Source organism: Dermacentor albipictus, chromosome 10, assembly GCF_038994185.2.
Source record: "Dermacentor albipictus isolate Rhodes 1998 colony chromosome 10, USDA_Dalb.pri_finalv2, whole genome shotgun sequence".
In the NCBI taxonomy this organism is placed as follows: Eukaryota; Metazoa; Arthropoda; class Arachnida; order Ixodida; family Ixodidae; genus Dermacentor; species Dermacentor albipictus.
Window position 1 is genome coordinate 77,106,351 of NC_091830.1, and position 21,426 is coordinate 77,127,776.

At 47.2% G+C, this 21,426-nt stretch overlaps 1 protein-coding gene across 1 annotated transcript; it reads left to right on the forward strand.

Annotated features, from left to right (window-relative positions):
- Positions 1 to 980: 980 nt before the first annotated feature.
- LOC135899854 (uncharacterized) lies at positions 981 to 20,928 on the forward strand. The gene is made up of 4 exons (XM_065429247.2): positions 981 to 1,160; positions 6,582 to 6,749; positions 13,413 to 13,523; positions 20,809 to 20,928. The coding sequence occupies exons 1-4, from the start codon at positions 1,008 to 1,010 to the stop codon at positions 20,926 to 20,928; spliced, it is 552 nt and encodes a 183-aa protein (XP_065285319.1). The 5' UTR covers positions 981 to 1,007.
- The last annotated feature ends 498 nt before the right edge of the window (positions 20,929 to 21,426 follow it).

The following is a 21,426-nucleotide window of genomic DNA, read 5'->3' on the forward strand; positions in this document are numbered from 1 at the left end:
TCCGTGACACGATTTTTAAGGCCTGCACTGCAGCACGTTTTAAAGCACTGGGATCGCTTAATTTTTTGCAAGCTTTCTACTGAGCTAGACATCCAACGATATTAAAAACAAGATATGCTCACCTTCCCTTGAAACAGAATCGATCAGCCTATTGCGCATATCGGGCGGAGGACTTACTAGTGAATACTTTTACTATACTTTTACCAGATCATCTTCCTTTCACTACGGCACACAGCAGTAAATCCTAATGTCATCTACGACAATAGGCTGTCTGTAATCAACTAAAAAAAGCTAGATTATCCTATGAATCTTTTTAAACAATTTTTCCAGTCTCTTAAGGAGGCTAGGAAACGGAAATTTATGCCGTCGATCTAGCATTGGAGCGGCCACCTATGCTCGTTATTTACATTTCTCGCACCGCTCATCCTCTTCTAGTTTCACTATTCAACACTCTAAATACTGTTTGCTCCCTTTGGGGTGTATATTTGTCCCACAACAATAATCGTCATCTGCGTTGCTTGCGTTTCCTTGCTTGAAAACTCGGCGCTCGCTACTTTCCAGTCGAGAATGCTGCGTCACACTGATAACGCGCATGCCGTTCGTGACTGGGAAGTACCGGGCTCGCAGCGTTAAAGAAAGGAAACGCGGGCAAGACAGATGACGATTATTGTTGTGGGACAAAAAAACACCCCAAAGGGTGCAACTGTTTTTAGAGTGAAACGCAAAGCATTCACAAATATGTCTTCTTTTTTATATTTGTGAATTTATTCATTTACCACCAATACAAGCGCTTTGCGCCTGCCGAAATGGCAAGACAAGCGCTGAAGAGATCGCAGAAGCAGACGACAGCGAACAGGTTATAACTAGCGCCACTCTGCTCGTACGTTCTTTCCCTAGCGGCAAAAGGGGCGAACTAGACCAGGCGTGCTGGAAGAGGGAGATCTGTGCAGGTCTGGAGTTAAGTAGGTCGTGGTCTGAACATCAACAGCCCATAGGCATCGCCCGACATGGCCGAGTTCCCCGAGATCCCGCTGCCCGGAAACGAGAGCCTCAACGACGTGGTGCGTGACCTCCTGAGCGGGAACAAGTCGCTGTCGCAGATCCAGGTCAACAGCGACTACGTCATCACCTGGAACGGCTTCTTCAACGTCATTGAAGTGGTATGGCACGATCTCGCAGCTTTACAGTCGACGTGCTGTTTAGCTCGATGGAGTGTTTTACCGAAGCGTTTGACTGCCGCCGTATTGAACTGTTAACGTTAACGTCTTTTTTACAGCGAAGCTGTCAGCTTCTAGGTGGTCGGGATTTTTTGGGTCCGCGTACGCGGCTTTGCTCACACGAAAGAAACGGCAGCTGGAGGCTTTGTGCTCGAGTTTCCGCGTAAGAAAATTACGTTTTTCGCATGTTCGAATTACAATGCGATGCTATCATGTCTGCAGCTTGTGTGGAAGTCGCACTTTACGCATTTTTTCTGACGCATTTTGCTTTCAAATATTCGATTAGTTCAATAACGCACTTTCGTTTGGTGATGGGCCTTAGAAGCATGAGGACGCATGGAACACTTGCGGAGACGTGCGTGCGGGCATGGCGTACTCCATAGAGTTTCCTACAAAAATTACTAGAGGGAATTCTGGCGCTAGTGTCTACGGGAGCTGCAATGGGAGCGGTTGTCCCAGCATGGGAATTATGGGAAGTACATGGATTTGCCTAAACTTCGTTCTTTTGTCTTCAAACGGCTTTGTGACTTTGTAAACTCGTCATTTTCAACAGTATATTGCGCAATAAATAATTAAGTAAACATCATTAAGATTGCCCGATGGCAGGATTCGAATACAGGGACTCTAGCACAGAAGCCTGATATTGAAACCATTAAGCCACAAACGCATGTATCGACAAGCGAATGAAACGCCCTTATGAATTTATCGCGGGCATGCCGGTGCCTTGAGACGCTTGGCGCGTTTCAATTTGGCCACCTGGAAAAGCTCAATTGTTGCAATTAACAGCGATTGCACGCGTTCCCGGCGTCTTCTGCACTTCGAAGAATATAGATTGCGCCGAAATATACGACAATGAGATGTATATAGCGTAATATACAAAGCCACAAGAACGTCTGAATCCACAAGCACGAAGATCAGACAAATCCATGCACTTCCCATCATTTCTATGGTAGGACAACGACGGCAGCGCCAGAGTTCCCTCTAGTAATTTTTGTAGGAAACTCTATGGCGTACGCCGCTTGTGGTGGTCGTGTGTGACGTCGGCAACAGCTTCGCTGTACATCCACTTTTACAGAGTGAAATGGAGGCGTATTTTTTCATTGCGATATAAACTAAGCGCACTTCTGCCGTCGCACTTCTGCACTTCCGCCAGGCGCACTTCTGCCGTCGCCGTGAGGTTCCGTATGAGTGTAAGCGTGTGAGGGTGAGCCGGCGAACGCGGTTCAATGTCGCGTGCGCGAGCGAGGGACGCGGCCCGGAAGCGTGCTCTCTCCTGTGGCTCGCGAGGCAGGGGGTGTTGGGCAGGGGGGTGAGGCGAGGGAGGAGGCACGTTCTTCTCCGGCAGCTGCTGCGGTACCTCGTGGTCCCCTGCGCCCTCCGCTCCGTGCAGAGTGGAGACAACTGTGGCGTCTTCTGGGGCGTTGGCCACGCGAATCACAGACTGTAAGATCCGTCGGACGATCTCGCCGCTGCCACCATTTGTTAGAGTTGTCGGACGATCTACGAGCTGTAGGCCGATCTCACCGCTGCCATTCAGGTGTAAGATTCGACAGTCGTAGCGGTAGGAAGGAGCTTGTCTCTTCGTCGGGACTTTGGACAGCAGGACTTATTTGCAGTACTTACATTTTAAGCAAGATACATTGACATTCGAGCGTGACTCCGATATGGAGCCCGCAAGACTAACATACAGCAAACAGTTTACGAGCACACAGCTCACTAGTACATTTCACGCATGACCACGAGCACTCAGCTCCCTACGACGAGCACGCTCTAGCAGCCGGCAACCGCTGCTTATAAGCTCTTGATTCCAAGCGAACGGAAAGGTTCGTCCAGTCATCGTTCGACGTCACCGTTCGATGTCACCGAAGATGACCCGCCCTTTTTGGAGGAGGCGGGCTCACATATTCGTGTTGCGCACACACACAGGTGTCAAGGTCCGGAGCCGACGTCAGAGGGCTTCGTAGAACTCTGCTTTGTCCCGGGTGGCGCGGCCGATTACCACAGTCCTGAACTGACCGCGCGCCACGTGGCTGCCGATCATCCGCAGTTCTCCGAAGTGCGCCCCGTCTGGTGGGATTGGAACACGTGCAGCGGGCTGAAAGCTGGCACGTTGCCACCCCGTACGGCCATTCCTAACAATACACCGTATTAGACGCTTTGGCGGACGCCGCAGGGACGCGTTGCCGGAGCTTGTGTGTCTTGAAAGCGATCTGAGACGTGGTTCAAGTGCGCGCTCGCGCAGGCCTCACATTCAAAGCGATCTGCGATGCTTGCAGAGTGCCCGTAGTGCCGGTAGCTACGGATACGCTGTGCTTTCGACGTTTCGTTCACACTGAAAAGACATGCACGAAAGTCAATTGGCTTGATAGTGCCGCGATTCCTCCCTCCAGAATTTTCACATCGAATTTCCGCACTCATCGAACGAGATGTGTTCATGCTTACCTGTACGCGCATGACACCGTACTTGTTAATTTAGTTAGAACTCATTGACAGGCTAGTTGGTTTGAATCCATGATAGAATGTGTAAGCGCGACTGAAGAAGCACGTAGAAACAAGCAGACACGTACACAAAGACAGCGCTGTCTCTGTGAGTCTGTTTCTACGTCTTCCTTGAGTCACGCTTACACATTCTATTATTAGAAATTTAGTTAGTAAGCAACTGTAAGAAATTTATATAGCCGATAAACCTACTATGCTTACTTCGTACTGCTATGACCTAATTTGCTATCGCAATCGGTGCCTCGCATTTCGGGCGGAACTGCAATTTCTTTTACTTTGTAGCAAATAAATGTATGGTACTATAATCGAATTGTATACGTGAAAATGTTTGTACGCATGTGTTCGGTCTTTCACGACAGCATTATAACTGACAGGTCTATACGGGGGCTAGTTGGTATGAGGGCATCGCGTTATAAACAGCGAAAAAAGAAACCACGGATGAGAACTAGGGTTACAGCCTTGTAATTGTACTTGTTTTAAAGATAGGTTTACGCTACTTTACGCCATATTGTAATTCTTGTTAGTGTTTTTTCTAACATCATGGTTTTAGTGACTGTGGTGTCGGTAGTCACCGGCGCAGCGACAGGCGGGAAATGAACGCAAAATTTTAAAGGCCCGCGAGGCGCAAGCCAGCGAGCGGCAAACAAGAAGAGACAGGTGGACGAGAACCAACTGGAAATAAAATGGACTACCTTTTCATCTGCACTTGGTTATATATATGGTAGAAGCAAATAACAACAGTAATGTTGGAAGAGGCTCGGCGTCACGCGGCTATGGTCTCGAGAAGCCAACCTCGATCCTATGACGCCGCGCCTACTTTTCTACGGCACCCATCTGCGCCTTGACTCTCTGGGAATACGCCCTGCTTGGTCGCCGAACCTCGCAAGGACGGAGGAAGAAAAAAAATAATAGGAGGGAGTGTCACGTGACATTTTTGAAATATAGTTATAGAAAGCATAGACCATAAGTAGACCTTCGTCAGCTGACAGGCAAGCGGTAGCGTTTACTAGCCGCGGCTGTAGCAAACATCCTTTATGTATGTACTCCGAGATCTGGGAGCGCACCTGCCTTGCCGCGGAACAGTAATATCTCGGTTACATGCTCAGCTAATACACCCACTCTTGTTAAGCCTAAATGGGCCAAGAAACCGAGAACGCGATCTTGAAACAGCGCCCGATTGATTAATTTGTTGACAAAACGTCGTTTCATGCACTGAATCACACAAGTAATTAGAACGCCAACGCATTTCTCCGCGATGTTCGGGGAATTTTTATCTCTAAAGAGGTGTCATCCTGAGAATTCGTTTCAACTGGATCCGCGCTGCGAGGTCCACTGGCAGAATTTGTAAATTGCAATATGGGTCATACGATAATTAGCTAAAAAGTCAAGTAGTGAGTTAATTAGTCAATTTTGCATTTAAATGTTTTGTACAACTAGTGTCCGCCGCTTCGAGTAGACCGGCTAATCAGCTAGAAGTGAGCTATTTGCGGGAGGCAACCTTTAAAAAAATTTGGAAGAGTTCGCTAAAACACCTTGTATGTGTATGTAAGTATGCATATGTTAATTCGTATATGTATGTATATATATAATGCATATGTTATATTCCGCATATATTTATTAAGTTCGACTTTTTGAAATATTTTTTCTTCTGTATATAAACCATTTTTTCGACGTGTGCGTCGAAGCCAAGCTCTGCCTTGAATAAGGTGTCCGAGCCTCTGTCAAGCTGCAGACCGCAGTTTTTAGCCCTGTCAACCAACAAACTTGATTTCGAAATAAAGAATTTGAATATGAATAACTTTACGATCAACCAATTTTGAGTGCTCTGGCCACCTTGCGGGGCCTGTCCCTACGCGGAAGCCAACGCACACATTGAGGCCCAGATGTCTGAGGAACTTGACCTGCGAAGCTAACTGAATAACGTCATGCTGCCTTCTAGTTTTTACATTCCTCCACGCTCTGAAGTGCAAAATAAAAAAAAAATGGGCTGACAGTTGGAATAGCACACTGTGCTGTAAAGTTTGTAAACAGGAATAAGGTGCCTCAGAAAGGCTGGCCAACGTTCCGATAGGAGGACCTACTTTCGTCAAAGCCTTTGACGAAGATAGGTCCTCCTATCGAAACGTTGGCCAGCCTTTCTGAGGTACCTTATCCCTGTTTACAAACGCGACGTTCTGAACGCACGGTTTGGCCCTTGGTAGCTTTTAGTGACGCTGTCTTCACATATCCCTCCTTGCCACCAGTTCTACGCCCTACTCTTTCTATGCGCGCTCGGTGGCTATATATTGCTGCTTGCCTACACGCGCTGAGGGCCGATTTCCCACGAACCTTTCTTTTATAACGTTTGTCAAAATGTACAAGGAAAAAAATATATATTTCAAAAACGCGGTGCAAGGTACAATTTTAACGCCTATGGTGCTAAAATTCTAAAATTATCCTCACAGATATGACGACCAAATAACGTAGGTCGTAAAATTATATCTTGCGCCGCGTTTTCTAATCTTTTTCTTTGTCAAACAGCTTTGATGACGTTGGCTGGGATACACTGCATGTTTAATGTCCAGGCTTTAACTTATCGCGCTACGCTTCCTTCCTCTATTTCCTCCTTCTACGGCTGTAATACATAAACGACATATCGATGCCGATTGATGTTGAACGGCGAGGAAGACCACGAAGTGCCTTCCGAAGCCGAAATCCGACACAACAGTGACCACGTTATTTTCCCGTCACTTCGCACACGACTGCAATAGGAATGTAACTGCCCAAGGTAGGTGTTGCCCATGAACGGGCAATGAATTCTTCTGTATACTAGGGACATGTGGATCAGAATGGCCGATCCTGGTCGCCCTCGCGCTGTCTCGGCAGGTGCTGGCCGCCTCGCTGTTCCTGGTGGTGCACGCGATGGCGGGCGGCGACTCAACGCTTCGCTGCCTGGCCACCGTTGCGTTCGCCATGGCCGTGCAGGGCGTCCACTTCCTGCTGTGCGGACTCTTCTCGCCCGTCGTCACCATCAGCGTCGCCACCTCGTTCTACGTGAGACACGCGCCGAATGCACCCGTATTTGTGAACGGTCTCGATTCCATGATGATGATCATGTTTTATTGGCCTTGCCTTTGAAATGGGGCGGTAACAAATATTCACCTAGCCTGGTTGATTTTGTGAGGTATGCTATACATGCTTTTCTATATAGCATTCCTGTATACGTCTCGTAAATCTATTTTTCCCCTCAGAACTTCTCTATGTGCCTTTTATCGCTACCTGTAACCGTAACAGATACGGTCGTATCAATCCCTTCCTTGCTTTTCTTCCACCAATGCTCCAAACGTCTCTCACTCATGTCGACTGCTGATCGGTTGATGCTCCCACCCACTTGAAATCCAAGCGCTTCTGGAACGTGTACGTCACCTAGAGGTCTCAGCTGGGGAATCATTTCGCATTCCATAAGGATGTGCTAAGTGATCTCCAGATTTTTGCTGCAGCATACGTATGCCTCATCTTGTTGGGAATATTTGCTCCGGTGTGTTTTTGTCCTTAGGCAACCAGCTTGAGCCTCAAATAACAAGGCACTTCCCTTTGTGTTACCGTACCGATTTTCCCTTCTAATTTCTTTCTTTTCATTCTCGTAAATCTCCATGGTCTTTTTTGTTTCCATTTTCGCATCCAATCTGCCGTCTGTGACTGGGAAAGAGAGAGAATACAAATTTATTTCTGATGACTCCTGGTTGTCTAGTTACACTTTCAATTACCTTGTACTTGGTTGCCAACTTTCTTGACCTCTTCCTCCATTATGTTTCCCGCCCTCGAGTAAAGCCTTGCCGTCAACTCGGGCATAGCGCTGCCTATCGAATGAACAACACACTACACTTCAATATACATGGCTTCGGAGATGAGGTGGCGCGCGTATGAAAAACAGCGCGCACCGCCCGATGTTTCAAGCTTTGTAATAACGCTTATCTATGATACCAAGGACGACTTGCTTGGGAAACACACCTCAAATAAGTGCAGCTCTATTGGAGTACACGTCGAGAGCACCTGGTTACAAATATTTTCGCTTACTCTAACCCTGAAGTGACATTGAAAGACCGGCGACCAATTCAGTTGAACGGTGGCGATGCCATCCACAAGGTTTTACTCGGAAAAAGCAGATAGCCGAAAGAATATGGCCGCCGAACCAGATGAAATCCGACAGCTAATCAAACAGCCTTGCCTAAAGAGCAATGCAAAACTGACTAGTGCCCTGGGCAAATTATTAAAACAAAGAAATTTTCACATGCCTGGCTTGAAAGCCAGATGAGCCTTATCGTAGAGGCAAAGATGATAAGGAGAAGACGAGCTCGTACTGGTCAGTTACAGTATCATCGGTGATATACAAAAGTGACAATGGAAGCCGTAAAATTAGAACTGTCGAAATGGGCGGAAACAAATGATGTGCTGGGCCAACTACAGAATAAGTTCAAACCAGGCCGAAACATCAAAGATATGTTTGTAGTGACTAAGTGCATGGAGATTTCAGTAGTTCAGAATAGACCTATATCGGTAGCATTTTTAGATATTAAGAAAGCCTACGACAACCTAGACAGGGACTTGTTATCGGTTAATATTAAGTACGAGGGCATAAATGACGATTTCGTGGAGCAACTGCAATGAATGTAATGAAGTGGTGGCAATTCACAGAGGACTCAAGCAAGGATGTCTTCTGTCTCCCGTATCGTTCACATTTAATGTTAAGGAATTAAATCCGTATCTTTATTGAACAGGCGAGTAAATACGTGTTTTCAATATACGCACCATACCCATAGTCAAGCAATATAAGTACATCGGAGAATTTATATACAAAGGAAATACATACTCAAGCTTCCACCAAAAGAACATGGAAATAAAAGGGAAGCGGAATGCAGCAATAATTAAGCAGGGCACTTTAGCGCTACAATAATCACAATGCTGTGCGAGGAATTTAGAAAAGTGTAGCTAACAATCGTAAGGAGAATGGTGTGCTTTAAATAAGAAATATTGTCCCAGTTGAAGATTAATCAGATGGTGGTGGGCAGACTGGCTTTGCGGCTTGCGATAAAACCACAAATCTGCCAGTGCAGGGTGACATGGGCTGTGCCTCAGCTACATTAGTTTTGAAAGAACACTAAATAACGTGGCTGAAAAGAAATAGCCGGCTAGAGTGCGCAAATATATGTACTTCAAGTCGACACGGAATGGAGGAAGAGTTCAAGAAAGTTGGCAACCAAGTACAGAGTAAATGAAAGTATAAGTAGGCAAACAGGGGTCATCAAAAAGAAAGGGGAACAGAGAGAGTATATTGGTCGCAAAGTACCAAACAAAAGAGACCACTGAGATTGACAGGAACGATCGACTCGAAAAGTCAGGAGGGCAAATCTGTATAATAACGAAAATTGCACTACCTTGCTAAGTGAGGGACCAGCTGGCTCCCCCAGGACAGGAAACATACCGGGGCATATATGCGAAATAAGATGAGGCATGTGTATGCTACAAAAGAAAGTGAGAAAAAAAATAGAGCCCAGAAAATATTTGGCACGTTGTAATGGAAAGATATTCGTCCAAGGAGACTGGTAGGGTACCTAAGTTTTGGGATAGAAAGAGGATCGAAGGATATCCAGCACAGCAGTCTAAACGAGAGATGTTTAAGGTAGTGTTGAAAAGAAGATAGCAGGGGAGAGATTTATAGAACCGGAGCGACTGCCAGCGTAGGTAACGGTACAGTATACGGTAGGCGACAACCGAAGAATTACAAGGTTATTTGCACACTGTCAAACTAATACAAAATTTGCATTCATGCACCAACCAATGAGATTCGCTCATGTATTGGACGTCGAGTGCTTTCTCGTATTTGAAACAACTGCTTAGTCTGTAAAGGTCGGCTTCTGTCTCACTGGTTTCTAGATGAATCCTGAACGTCTAGGCACATTTCATAGGGGATCTAGATGCCACTCAGCAGCCATAGGTAATGTTTTAGCTTGAAACAAGTAGCTTTTATTTCCTAATTTCCGTATGATTTTTTCTATTTACACATCACTTACATTAGCCGACCAGAGTCATTAAGCTGTGATCAATCTACGACTGGCTCAGCTCTCTTTCAGAGGTGAAACAGCCAATGAAGGCGCGCCGTTGGCGGAGGCATGGCCAAGGCGATAGTTTCGCGGAAGGCGAACATTTCAGAATGCGGGCCCAGGTGCACTGCGTTTTTATGATTGGAGCTTTGCAATTCTTAGGTTGTCAACAACTATTGTGATAAAGGTTTTAACTACTAAAGTTAACAAAGTGAGATAGACAAAGGGCTAGATGGTGATCTATGTAGAGGAATCTTGATAAATCAGTCAGGCTATCACACTATTAGTCGCCACCCTCTTCGAAAGTGGATGCGAATAAACACCACTTGCATGATTATAATCATCATGACCGAGGCCAGGAAAAGTAATTTTCTGGACAGTGTGAAATTCTGCCATATTGTAAAATGCTGAAATGGCGGCATTTTGCGCCAATCACAGAGGCCGTAGAGCTACAAGGTAGCCGGTTCGCTAATATGGTGGAATTTGAGGATGACCAGATCTCCAGGTGAATGATGGAGTGTTGTTTTATTATACGAGGTTAAGTGCAGGATTTAGCACCTGCACACAAGTGGTGGAGCGTGACGTCCGAGAGATGCCTCGGCGCTGCTGTCACGACAAAAAACAATAATCACCAAAGTATACTACCGCTAATTTTCTCCGAAGTTTATGATTAGGATTGAGTAAATGTTTGAAATTTCAAGTAATAATTGAAAACCAAACACGCTATTTGTATTCGTAGTGGTAAAGGAAAGATTCTCTATCTTCAATTGTTTGAATCTAACCAACTATGTCGCAGGAACTGACTGTTCAAGTCCTGGCGCTGTTTTCCGTCTGCTATAAACCAAAAAGGAGTCAAAAGATTTCAGAATTGAAACAAGTACAACAGTTTTCGAAGCTATCTGGAAGCAACATAGTAAAATCAAGTATTCATTTTGATTTCGCGGTGGAAGCCTACATGACAACCTGCAAATTTTGGTTGTAGTGAGTCAGTTTCTGCTTTTGGGACTGTAGTTTTGTATCAGTTTTATATTTTAGGATATAATGAGTTGTGTTACTCTTTAATGGGTCATTTAAAATGTTTTGTTTTGCACGCGTGATTAAGCATCTTCTTTTATTGCTCTTCAACCGTTCTGAATCGTTTTTAGCAACCATTTGTTTAGCGTTTATGAAAGGTTATTCATGCAGCTTCCATTCATTCTCGAAAAGCGTTTTCGAAACCATGCTGTAAAGATGTTGAAAGCCTATATGTGCAGTTTTTAATTACAATTAGATATCTTGGGTTTAAAACGGTTGCTTTTACCTTGACAGCTGTTTTTTCCTAGTCAATACAGGCGTGGTACCTAATTTTACCGAAATCAATATTCCTCCTGTAAATATCTGCGTGTGTCGTTAGGCTATGCGATATCCGATTCGTCATTCGATATTTGCTATCCGCGTATTCGATTAGTATTCCATAAAGTTCATATTCGCCCATCTCTAGCAATGATATTACGTGTCACTCTGGTTTTCTAAGCTTACTTGGCAAATTTCGGCGCTAAAATAGGCGACCTGAGTAGACGGGCCAACGTAATCGTTTACTCTTTTACGATACGTGTATCTGGGTCGTGCCATTTCTGAGCGGGTCCATTTTAATAGCCGCGGAACTGTATGACAAATGTCACTTCGATATAGCCTTAAAAGGGGATAATTTGTATTCTGACCTAGCAGCAAAGCACGCAGAAGCGGGAGAGCTAAAAAAAAGAAGGGTCAATGACGCAGGCGCCAATTTTCAAGGCCGTTTTTGAAAATTGTGGACTGCGAAAATATCTGCGCAGTATGGGACACAAACGAGATTAGGATAGCACATGGAACCCACACGCTTGGTTCTGGGGGGCAGAGCACACTACCCTCCTGGTCTGGCAACTGAATAAATGGCGCCTTGTCTTCCAGGTTTTAGAGAATGCTGATTGATAGAGACAGGTTTTTAACGTCAGAAGGCTTGACTTACGCATACCAGATACTTCATGGAGGAGGCCGGCTATGGAATAAATTAGACCGCGAGTGGGACCTCCTGGGATTTTGCGAGGTGCGCATGCACTCGCAGGAGGATCGATGTCTGGCCACCAAAACTTGCGACATCATGCTCGCAAGCTCATCGCTATAGCGGCTAAGTCACCCATCGCAGCGAGTAGAGAGCTTTGTCTTGTCCGCAAGCGTATTGCAGTTTATTGATTACCCGCAGACGGGGGTAAGCGTGAAGTGTCAATTTGGTGGCGCCATCTTGTGACACGAAGGATAACCAGATAACCAACTTTATGGCAGCGGCCATACCTATTATGCTAAATTGCCGCTGTAAGACGATCGTCATCCACGTAGCTGCATACGCGCAGTCCCGTTGTACAGCGATAGCCGTTATTGGTTGACTCCTCTGGTTGTGGTGACGTGAGGCGTAGTCGTCACTTGAATACCAAAATCCTTTGCAGAAAAATTACAAAGAAAGCAAAGTCATAATTGCGCTGCGAGAATTCTAACTTATCATCAACAGACTGGCCTGTCAGCCGCTATGCCGATTTTAGAGCAGTGGAGAACACTGATCCCGAAGAGCGCGATCGCTCCAGCCGCTGCCATGATTGGCTAACACCCACTCAACACGTGTGTACAGGATAGAGCTGGCGTGCACGGCTTCTTCGTGTTCTAGCACGCAGCCTTCCCAGTTGTGGAGGTGACTCTAATTAGGTTAAGATTTTTCCTCCTACATTTACTAACTATAATTGACCATATCATCTTTATTATTCATCTAGCGCTCAGCTTCTCATGTTAACGAGTGGCGCTAAGGTCTCTTGTTTCTTTATAAGCATAGCCGGAGGCCTGTTAATGGGGTAGACCAAAAATAAACTTGGGTCAAGCCTAGCGACTTCAACAATACTAAGCTAAAGTGTTGTTTCATTAGAGGCCAGTGGACAAGTGCGGATAGGTTTAAGATGAGGAAAAAAGCCGAGTTTTTCCACTTCATCGGGAGGCGCAACTTTCACAAAAAGAACACGACTCACACATCTTTTGCATCTTTTGCTCGCTCGCATTCGCGAATGTTCACTCTTACAAACAGCGCACGAAACAGTCCATAAGCTTCGTTGCTCATTATTTTTATAGCTATCTCCTCACTTCTTCACGTTACAGGTGAGAGCAATTTTTTCCTTTCGATGACACACCTACGTAACACAAGGACGCTTCTAACGCGTAGTGGTTCAACAGTGTGTCACGAGGTGTCACTACGAGCCTTGTGGCTGCTGTACAACAATGTTTCCGGTGAGCCGGTATTCCATAAACTGTAGTACCAGGGTCCTGCGATACTCTTCTTCTGGTCACGAAACTCCCGCGTAACGCTGAGGGGCGGCGTTCCATGTAGCGCCCGCCGTGGACGCACCGCGGCGCTGGCGCAAGATTGATGCCCTTCTGCCTACGTCAGCGCCTCTGGTGCCACCTTCCGTCCCTATATGAAACCTTCGGGGGAGCTTCATGACCATAAAGGAAGTGTCTAAGAACCCTGGTAATACGTACGGACGAGTTTAAACCCTGTACTGACGAAACGGCGCCATCGATTGCACAGCGACTGACATGGCACTGTGCGTCTGCGCAGTACGTCTCCTTCCACTTCATGGCCGTGCTCTTCTTCTTCGGCCCCGGCTTCTGCAGCATCCTCAGCCTGCACCTGAGCATACTAGAGTGCGCCGGAGGAATCATTGCTGGGGTACGCACTGCGTGCGCACTTCTTCGTCGCCGTACGGCATTCGAACAAATCCCAGCGCGCCTGTCTAGAGGGCAGAAAGGCTGTGCTTCGGTGTTCATGAACGCGTCCTATCAGAAGGGCCTCTGGACAGAGACGTGCAGCCTACTGATAATGAGCGCGCGTTATACCGTGCAGCTTGATACCCGCTAGTGGCGCGTCGATGTCTTGCATTGGTTCGAGTGTAGTTCGAGATTATGAACGATAAGTGAAGGCAGACATAGCGCGAGCTCGGCGGTCACACATGAAGACGGTACGTTATCGTGGATATGGTATATGATATCACTTATTTTTCTTTGCCAAACAAAGAAGTAACGAAGCAGTAGTCATTCTTTGTCGGGTTACATCGCTTGTAACCGCACTTGCAAAAGCAAAAAAAGACGAACATTTTTGCTTCTTTGCGCAATCGGACCTCAACTTCAAGCTAACCTCTTCCATTTGTGCAACTGCATTTAGCATTTCAATTGCCTGTAATTCAACCAAACAGCTTAGAGAACTTGCTTAGGAGTTTTTTTGTGAAGGACGTACTTGAACACATATTTTCCTTTCACGTACATTAGCCATATTCTTACCTTCATTTTCCCCAAATTTTATCTCGGTGGCTCTTAAAGGGGCCCTGTAACACTTTAACTATTCATAGAATTATCTCACTATCAAAGGACGTCGTCTCACTAATCTCATGCTGCTACCATCTTTCGAATCCTTCATGTATAAGTGGAGCTGTCGCACCGATACGCGGCTTTCTCTCTCTTCAAATCTCGTCTCCATTAATGCGCCCGAAGCTACACAAGGGAGAGGCCAAGTGGGCGAAGCCTCGCCCAAAAGTTGAGTGTCTGGGTGGCGAAGACGGGCTTCGCAGCAAAAGGGCTCGCCGCGGCACCACGTGACATGCCGCTGCCATCTCGGAGGCCACGAGTAGCACACGTAGCTGCGCGCAATTCTCGTGCTCAGGCCGGCAGGGTAAAAATGAAATGACTTTTTGTGTCTGTTTAGATCGCAGACATATATTTCCACGTCCAATATGCGGCCCGTAGAGAAAGACGATCTCGCGCATTGCAGAAGAGAAGACGAGGTCCCTGCGCGATCGTTTTTCAGTTTGCCTGTAATTAAACTGTCCTGCCCTTTTTTATCAGTTCCTGCTGCTTGTGAATCGTGAAACTGGCGGAGGCGCTGGGTAAATGTTTGGTACGCTTGTAAACAGCCCCAAATCAAGCCCAGGACGTTTTACGCGTGTCGAAACACCCGTTCACCGCGCCAGCGTTAGCCTACTAGGTCTAAGCCCGGAATTTGGTCCCCTACCAAGTCTGCCTGTTACCACGAGTGCCTAAGCCATGGAAGACCTAGGCCCTGCACAGGTGACTCTTTTGACTCGTCGATCTCCCGTGAACTTCCACGGCAACGCCTGCAAGGGTTCAGAAGACTGACTCGAGGAGTGCGAGAGCGTAGCCAAGTATAATGAGTGGCATGCTGGACAGAAGCTAACCCATGTGTATTTCTCTCGTGAAGACGGAGCCCGCACGTGGTTCGTTAATCGTGAGGGAATCTGGCCAAGCTGGGATGAGTTCCGCCGCCAGTTCGTCCATACGTTAGGGAGCACCGAAAGGCGAGATCACGCGCAGCGTCTTCTCGAATCACGGATTCGAAAGCCGAATGAAACAGTTGCCATGTTCGCTAAGGACATGGCTCGTCTTTGTCGTCGTGCAGACCCCAATATGATCGAGGCAAAATAACACAGCCACCTCAAGCGCGGTGTAAAGGAGCAGCTGTTTGCCGGTCTTGTGCGGAACCTGCCGACGAGCGTCGAGGAATTTATTAAACAATAGACGGCCATAGAGCGCGTGTTACAGCTACGCAGCCGCCAGTATAATAACCTGACCAGCACTGGACGGGCAAGCGCCGCAGCAATGACAGTCACAGACGAGACTTCCTTGCGCGGGTTAATACGTGAAGTTGTTCAGGAAGAAATTAGGAAGCTCACTTCCGCGCTAAATGAATGCACAACTGCGTTCGTGGCTGACGTTGTGCACGAAGAAATAAAGCAAGCGTTTGCGGCTGCCGAGCCGAATTCCCAGACGTGGCAGCCCAGCTACGCAGATGTGCGTCGACCGCCACCTCCGATGCCGACACTGCATTCACATTCCCAGACGTGGCATCCCAGACATAGAGATGTTGTCCGTCGAGCTCCGATGCAGATGTTGCAGATGCAGATGTTGACTTCCGTTACTGACGTCACCGTGTCACCAGCAGTCAGCACCGGCATCACCTTCGTACCACAGGGAACAACCAACGCGACTACCTCTTCGCAGAACCGACATTTGGCGCACAGCTGACTAGAGGCCCTTAATCTTCCAATGTGGGGAAGCGGGCCACACCTGCCGTCATTGACCCTATCACGTTCAAGGGTACCAAGCATTTCCATCTACTGCTTCTCGCCGTACTTTTGGCGGCAGCCAAGCGAACATTATGCAAATTCGATCAGCTGGCAAGCCGATTCTCCTGGTTACCGGTCGCGCTCCCCTTCTCCGGGACATCGTTTTCCAGTTGCAAGACGCAGTTCCACTGACGTGGCCTGAGAGCTATCTTCCAGCCCACGCCGGGGAAACTGAAGGCCTCGACCTGAGGGGGGAAGCTTGCCTCACGTCGAAGTGCCGAAAATCCCCTATTGCCGTCGAACGAGAAGGCGATACAGCCGGATGATTTGACGACAGACGAAATTGTTAGCGCCGATATTACTGTATCAATTGACGGCCGCGACGTGATGGGGCTAGTAGACACTGTCGCCGACTTTCCGATCATAACTGAAAAACTGGCGGACAAACTTTGAAAATGGAATGGTCAGGGCCGCATATTAGAGGTACTTGAGGCCAGCTACTGACACCGACTGGCAAGTGTACTGCATGGGTGAACATACGAGATTCGTCATTCCTCGCAAATTTTGTTATTCTCCCCGACTGCTGCAAAGATGTAATCTTAGGTATGGACTTCTTACACGAGTACGGCGCCGTCATCAACATACCAGAATGTATACTAGCCTTTCCTGGGGACGAAAGTGCAGAACCACAATGCAATTGTCCGCGCATCATAGACAACGTGACCGTGCCACCGTTACCTTGTCGTCTTGTTTCCGTCAGGTGCGACACAGAGTACGATGGGGAAAGTATTACCGAGCAGATAATTACGCTTTTGCTCACTAAAGGTGTCGCACACCCAGAAGTCTCGTCAAAGTATTGCATGGGCAAACAGAACTACTGCTGACCATCTTCAGCAAGGAACGACGGCACGTTGCAAAAGGCGCAGCAGTTGCTTACCTCGACGAGATTGCGGAATTCGGCGAATTCTTTGCATTACAACAAGGAGAGCAAGATGCTTCGGGACCGTTACCTGTTCTTGACGTGAGCGCGAGCTCATCACAAGCGGAAAGGCAGCAGCGCCTTGTGAACCTGCTTCACCCGTTTCGCGATTGCTTCTCATCGACATCCAGAGTTTCTCAGACGCCACTGACGAAACACGGGATTATCACGGAGGAGACAGCGAGACCAATCCGACAAAACCCGTACCGTGTAGCCCCAAAAGAACACGAAGCGATCCGAGAGCAAGTGAAGAACATGCTTGACGGCGACGTTATTGAACCATGAGAAAGCCCGTGGGCATCGCCGGTAGTGATGGTCAAAAAGAAAGACGGCAGTCTACGGTTTTGTGTCGACTACCGTAAGCTGAACTGGGTGACAAAGGAAGACGTATACCCATTACCGCGTATCCACGATTCTCTAGACAGGCTGAGGCATGCCCGCTACTTCTCGTCGATGGGCCTCAAAAGTGACTATTGGCAAATCGAGGTTGACGAGAGAGACAGAGAAAAGACTGCTTTTCTAAAGCCTGATGGGCTTCACGAATTCAAGGTCATGCCTTTTGGTTTATGCTCAGCTCCAGCAAATTTTACACCGACTCAAGGATATGGTTCTGCCAGGCCTGAAGTGGCAGACATGCCTAGTATACCTCTACGACGTCATAGTTTTTTCGGAAATGTTAGAGGAACACCTGAGACGGCTCCTGGCGGTTCTACAAACTATACTGTCCACCGGCTTAACACTAAGAGCGGAAAAGTGTCACTTTGGTTTCGAGGAGCTCCAGTTCTTAGGTCATGCTGTGAGTCATCAAGGCGTCCGCCCTGACTCCGACAAGATCACGGCCGTCGCAAAATTTCCAACGCCAACGGACAAGAAGGCAGCGAGGCTTTTCCTAGGTCTCTGCTCGTATTCCCGAATATTTATTACAATTTGTTCACATATAGCTTCACCGTTAACGCACCTTACAAGAGAAGACGTTGGCTTCGTATGGGGCGAATAAGAACAAGCAGCGTTTAATTATCTCCGATAGCGCTTGCAAACACCTCTGTACTGGCTCACTTTGACGAGGACACTCCTGCCATGATTCGTACGGACGCTAGCAACGTAGGTCTAGGCGCTATGCTCGTGTAGTGGCAAGCTTCAGCCGGAAGAGTCATTGCATACGCAAACAGGACGCTCTCACGTACTAAGTCTAATTACTCAACCACAGAAATGGAATGCATTGCGGTGGTAAGGGCAGTTATGAAGTTTCGCCCATATCTCTACAGTCGTTCTTTCAGTGTTGTCAGTGATTATCACTCACTTTGCTGGCTGACGAACTTGAAGGATCCGTCCGGTTGACAAGCGCGTTGGAACCTATGGCTTCAAGAAATAGACATCATAGTATTGTACAAGTCCGGACGAAAGCACTCCAACGCCGACTGCCTTTCAAGGTCACCTATTGTGCAGGAAGTCACAGAAGATGACAAAGACATGGCTTTTATAGGTTTTCTAGACACTGCCACAATTGCTCGTCAGGAGCGGGAAGACAGCGAACTGATTCCGCGCATTGGTTTTTTTAGAAGGCCAGGTTCCAAGCGCGCCGAAAACATTTGTATGATGCTTGCCATTATGCTGCTTCCGTAACAATGTTCTCTACAAGAAGAACTTCCCTGCAAGTGGAAGCAGCCACCTACTTGTCGTCCCAACGTCTCTCCATCGTGAAGTCTTGAAAGCCTGCCACGATGAACCGACATCTGGCTACCTCGGCTACACGCGAACACTGAGTCAAAGAGACATATCACTGGCCAAGGACTGCCACCTTTATGAAACGTTATGTGCACACTTGCCTCGATCGTGAACGACGCAAACTACCACATATGAAGCCCACTGGGTTACTTCAACTAGTACAAGTGCCCACGACGCTATTTGCTCAAATCGGGATGTGCCTTCGTGGACCATTTCAGACTTCCAATACTGGCAATAAGTGGGTAATAGTTGCCACCAATCACCTGACACACTATGCAGAAACCAAAGCCCTTCCTGGCGGCACCACAGTCGAAGCAGCGCGATTCATTATTGAAAACGTGGTTATGAGGCTCGGTGTGCCAACGGTGATAAAAATGGACACAGGGACTGCCTTTACGGCTACCCTCCTAAAGACAGTGCTTAGCCTCAGCGGCACGGCTCACCAAAAAAGCACAGCCTATCACTCGCATACGAACGGCCTAACAGAACGCTTGGCAAGACTATCACCGACATGCTGAGTATGTACGTAGACGTGGAACGCAAAAATTGTGATGACATTCTACCATGCATCACATTCGCTTACAACACTGCTCAACAGGAAACAACGCGAAAGACCCCATTTAGCCTTCTTCATGACCGTGAAGTGACGACGATGCTCGATGCTATGTTTCCATATGACTGCGGTCATAGAGGCACGGACGCTGAAGCTTTCTCTCAACGGGCTGAAGAGACAAAACTCGCCTGCGTCAGAATACCCCGACCACCGGACTACGACGCTCGACGCTACAATCTATGGCACCGATACATCACCTATCAGCCAGGCGACAAAGTATGGGTTTGAAGTCCTATCCACCGGCGAGGGCTTTCACAAAAGCTCCTCAGGCCATACTTTGGTCCGTGCAAGGTTGTACGGCGCCTCAGCGACCTGAACTATGAAGTCATCCCTGGCAGTCCTGCTTCCTCCTGGGCGAGGCAGCGTCCACCAGAAGTCGCGCGCATTGTGCTCATGAAACCCTATTGTTCGGAATGAAGCACCCGCACCTTGGCTGACACATCTTCCCAGGCTAGGTGAGCATGCAGGGAGGCAAATGCCACGTCCAATATGCGGCACGTAAAGAAAAACGAAGATCTCGCGCATTGCCGAAGAGAAGACGAGTTCCCTGCGCGATCGTTTTTCAGTTTGCCTATAATTAAGGTGTCCTGCCCTGTATTTTCAGTTGCTGCTGCTTGTGAATCGTGGCAATATGTTTCATTTTTTTTACTCAAAATTAGCGATCATGGATTACTGCGAATGTTCTCTTGATCACGAAATAAGCCTATAGCTGTCTCTGGGTCCAGCTGCTTGTGATGACGCTGCAGGACGACATTGCGGGAAGCGAGAGCGAGTGATTTTTCGCAGTTTTCAACACGAGATTGTAAATTCCCCGCTGTATGCAGTGCGATAAAATATTTGTCACATGTTTACCGTAGCATCTTGTACAGATCGGCAATATTTTGTTAATGTGTTCCAAGAATGATTCAGTTCTTCCAGTACGGCTAGTTAAACTCTCGGCTGTTTCTTCAAACGCACTAATAACACTGTGGAGAGCTTGTATAAGTAATTTACTACAAAAAACCAGGAAGTAAACCACACACATAACACATAACACACTTCTTATTTCCACTTGCCCATAAACAACACCGTTACTTAATTAGTACACTAGGGACACCCTGGGAGCCTCGTGTAACGCCATGCGACTAGTGACGTGCATCTTTCTTGTATTCTTGGATCTTGCTTCTGCAAGAGGCTTTCTTCCAGGTTTCGAAAAAGATCTTTTATGTAGCACGTGTTGTGCAACAGAAACCTTGATTGGAAAATTTTCAAGAGTGTGCGATTATATAATTTGGAAACTTGATTAGTTAACAATAACTACATATGTAAGTAGGCAAAACATAAAAAAATAGTTTGACTTTCTGCAAGCGACAGCAAACAATAGCACATTGATTTTGTACAGCTACGTGTCACTTGCGCATTTTAAAATTTCGGTACAAGTTATTGGAACCCACTGTATATAGAAGACGATTCTCTTCGGCTATCGAGATTACATATTTTTGGGTCTCGAAAACGAAGTCTTTCGTATGGTGTTTATTATACACAACAGCGTTTCCTGACCCCATTGGCTGTCTGATTGCAGATAACGGCCGTGGTGCTGGCCGGCGTCCACCTCGTGCACGCCATCTACTGCCTCACGGGCTCGGTGACCCGACACCACAACATCAAGCTGTCCGACCTGCAAGATACTGTCACGTGGTAGTGACGTTAAAGAACACAGTAGCAGTACTGTGAAAGACAAAACTACCTTTTATTGGGCGAACTTGTGCCCACAAAAGAGGCTACACTTAAAGCACAACGACAGCGGCGAACAGTAGGCGATCGTCGAAAATCTGATCAGCGGTTCAAGCGCGTCGGCTTTTATAGAGCAGTCGTCAAATGTTCCAGTCTAATCGTTCGGACCCGCGTGCCTTCCACAAAGTTCTATACCATTCGCGTCACGCGATGAAATCAGATAATACAAGGTTCGGCGACAACAAACAGCGGATAGAAGCATCGATAACTTTCCAGAAACTTCGGATACATGCAGGCGCGTCCCGCGCTGTGCGATAACATTTGTTCGGCGGCGAAACATGGTCGCCCGATAAAGATAAGTAGACGTGTCAATACCCCCCTCTTAAAAAGCATCGACCCGATGCTGCAAACAAACGAAAGTAAGAAACAAAACCACTCGTAGCAAAGAAAAGAACAAAAAGTACCG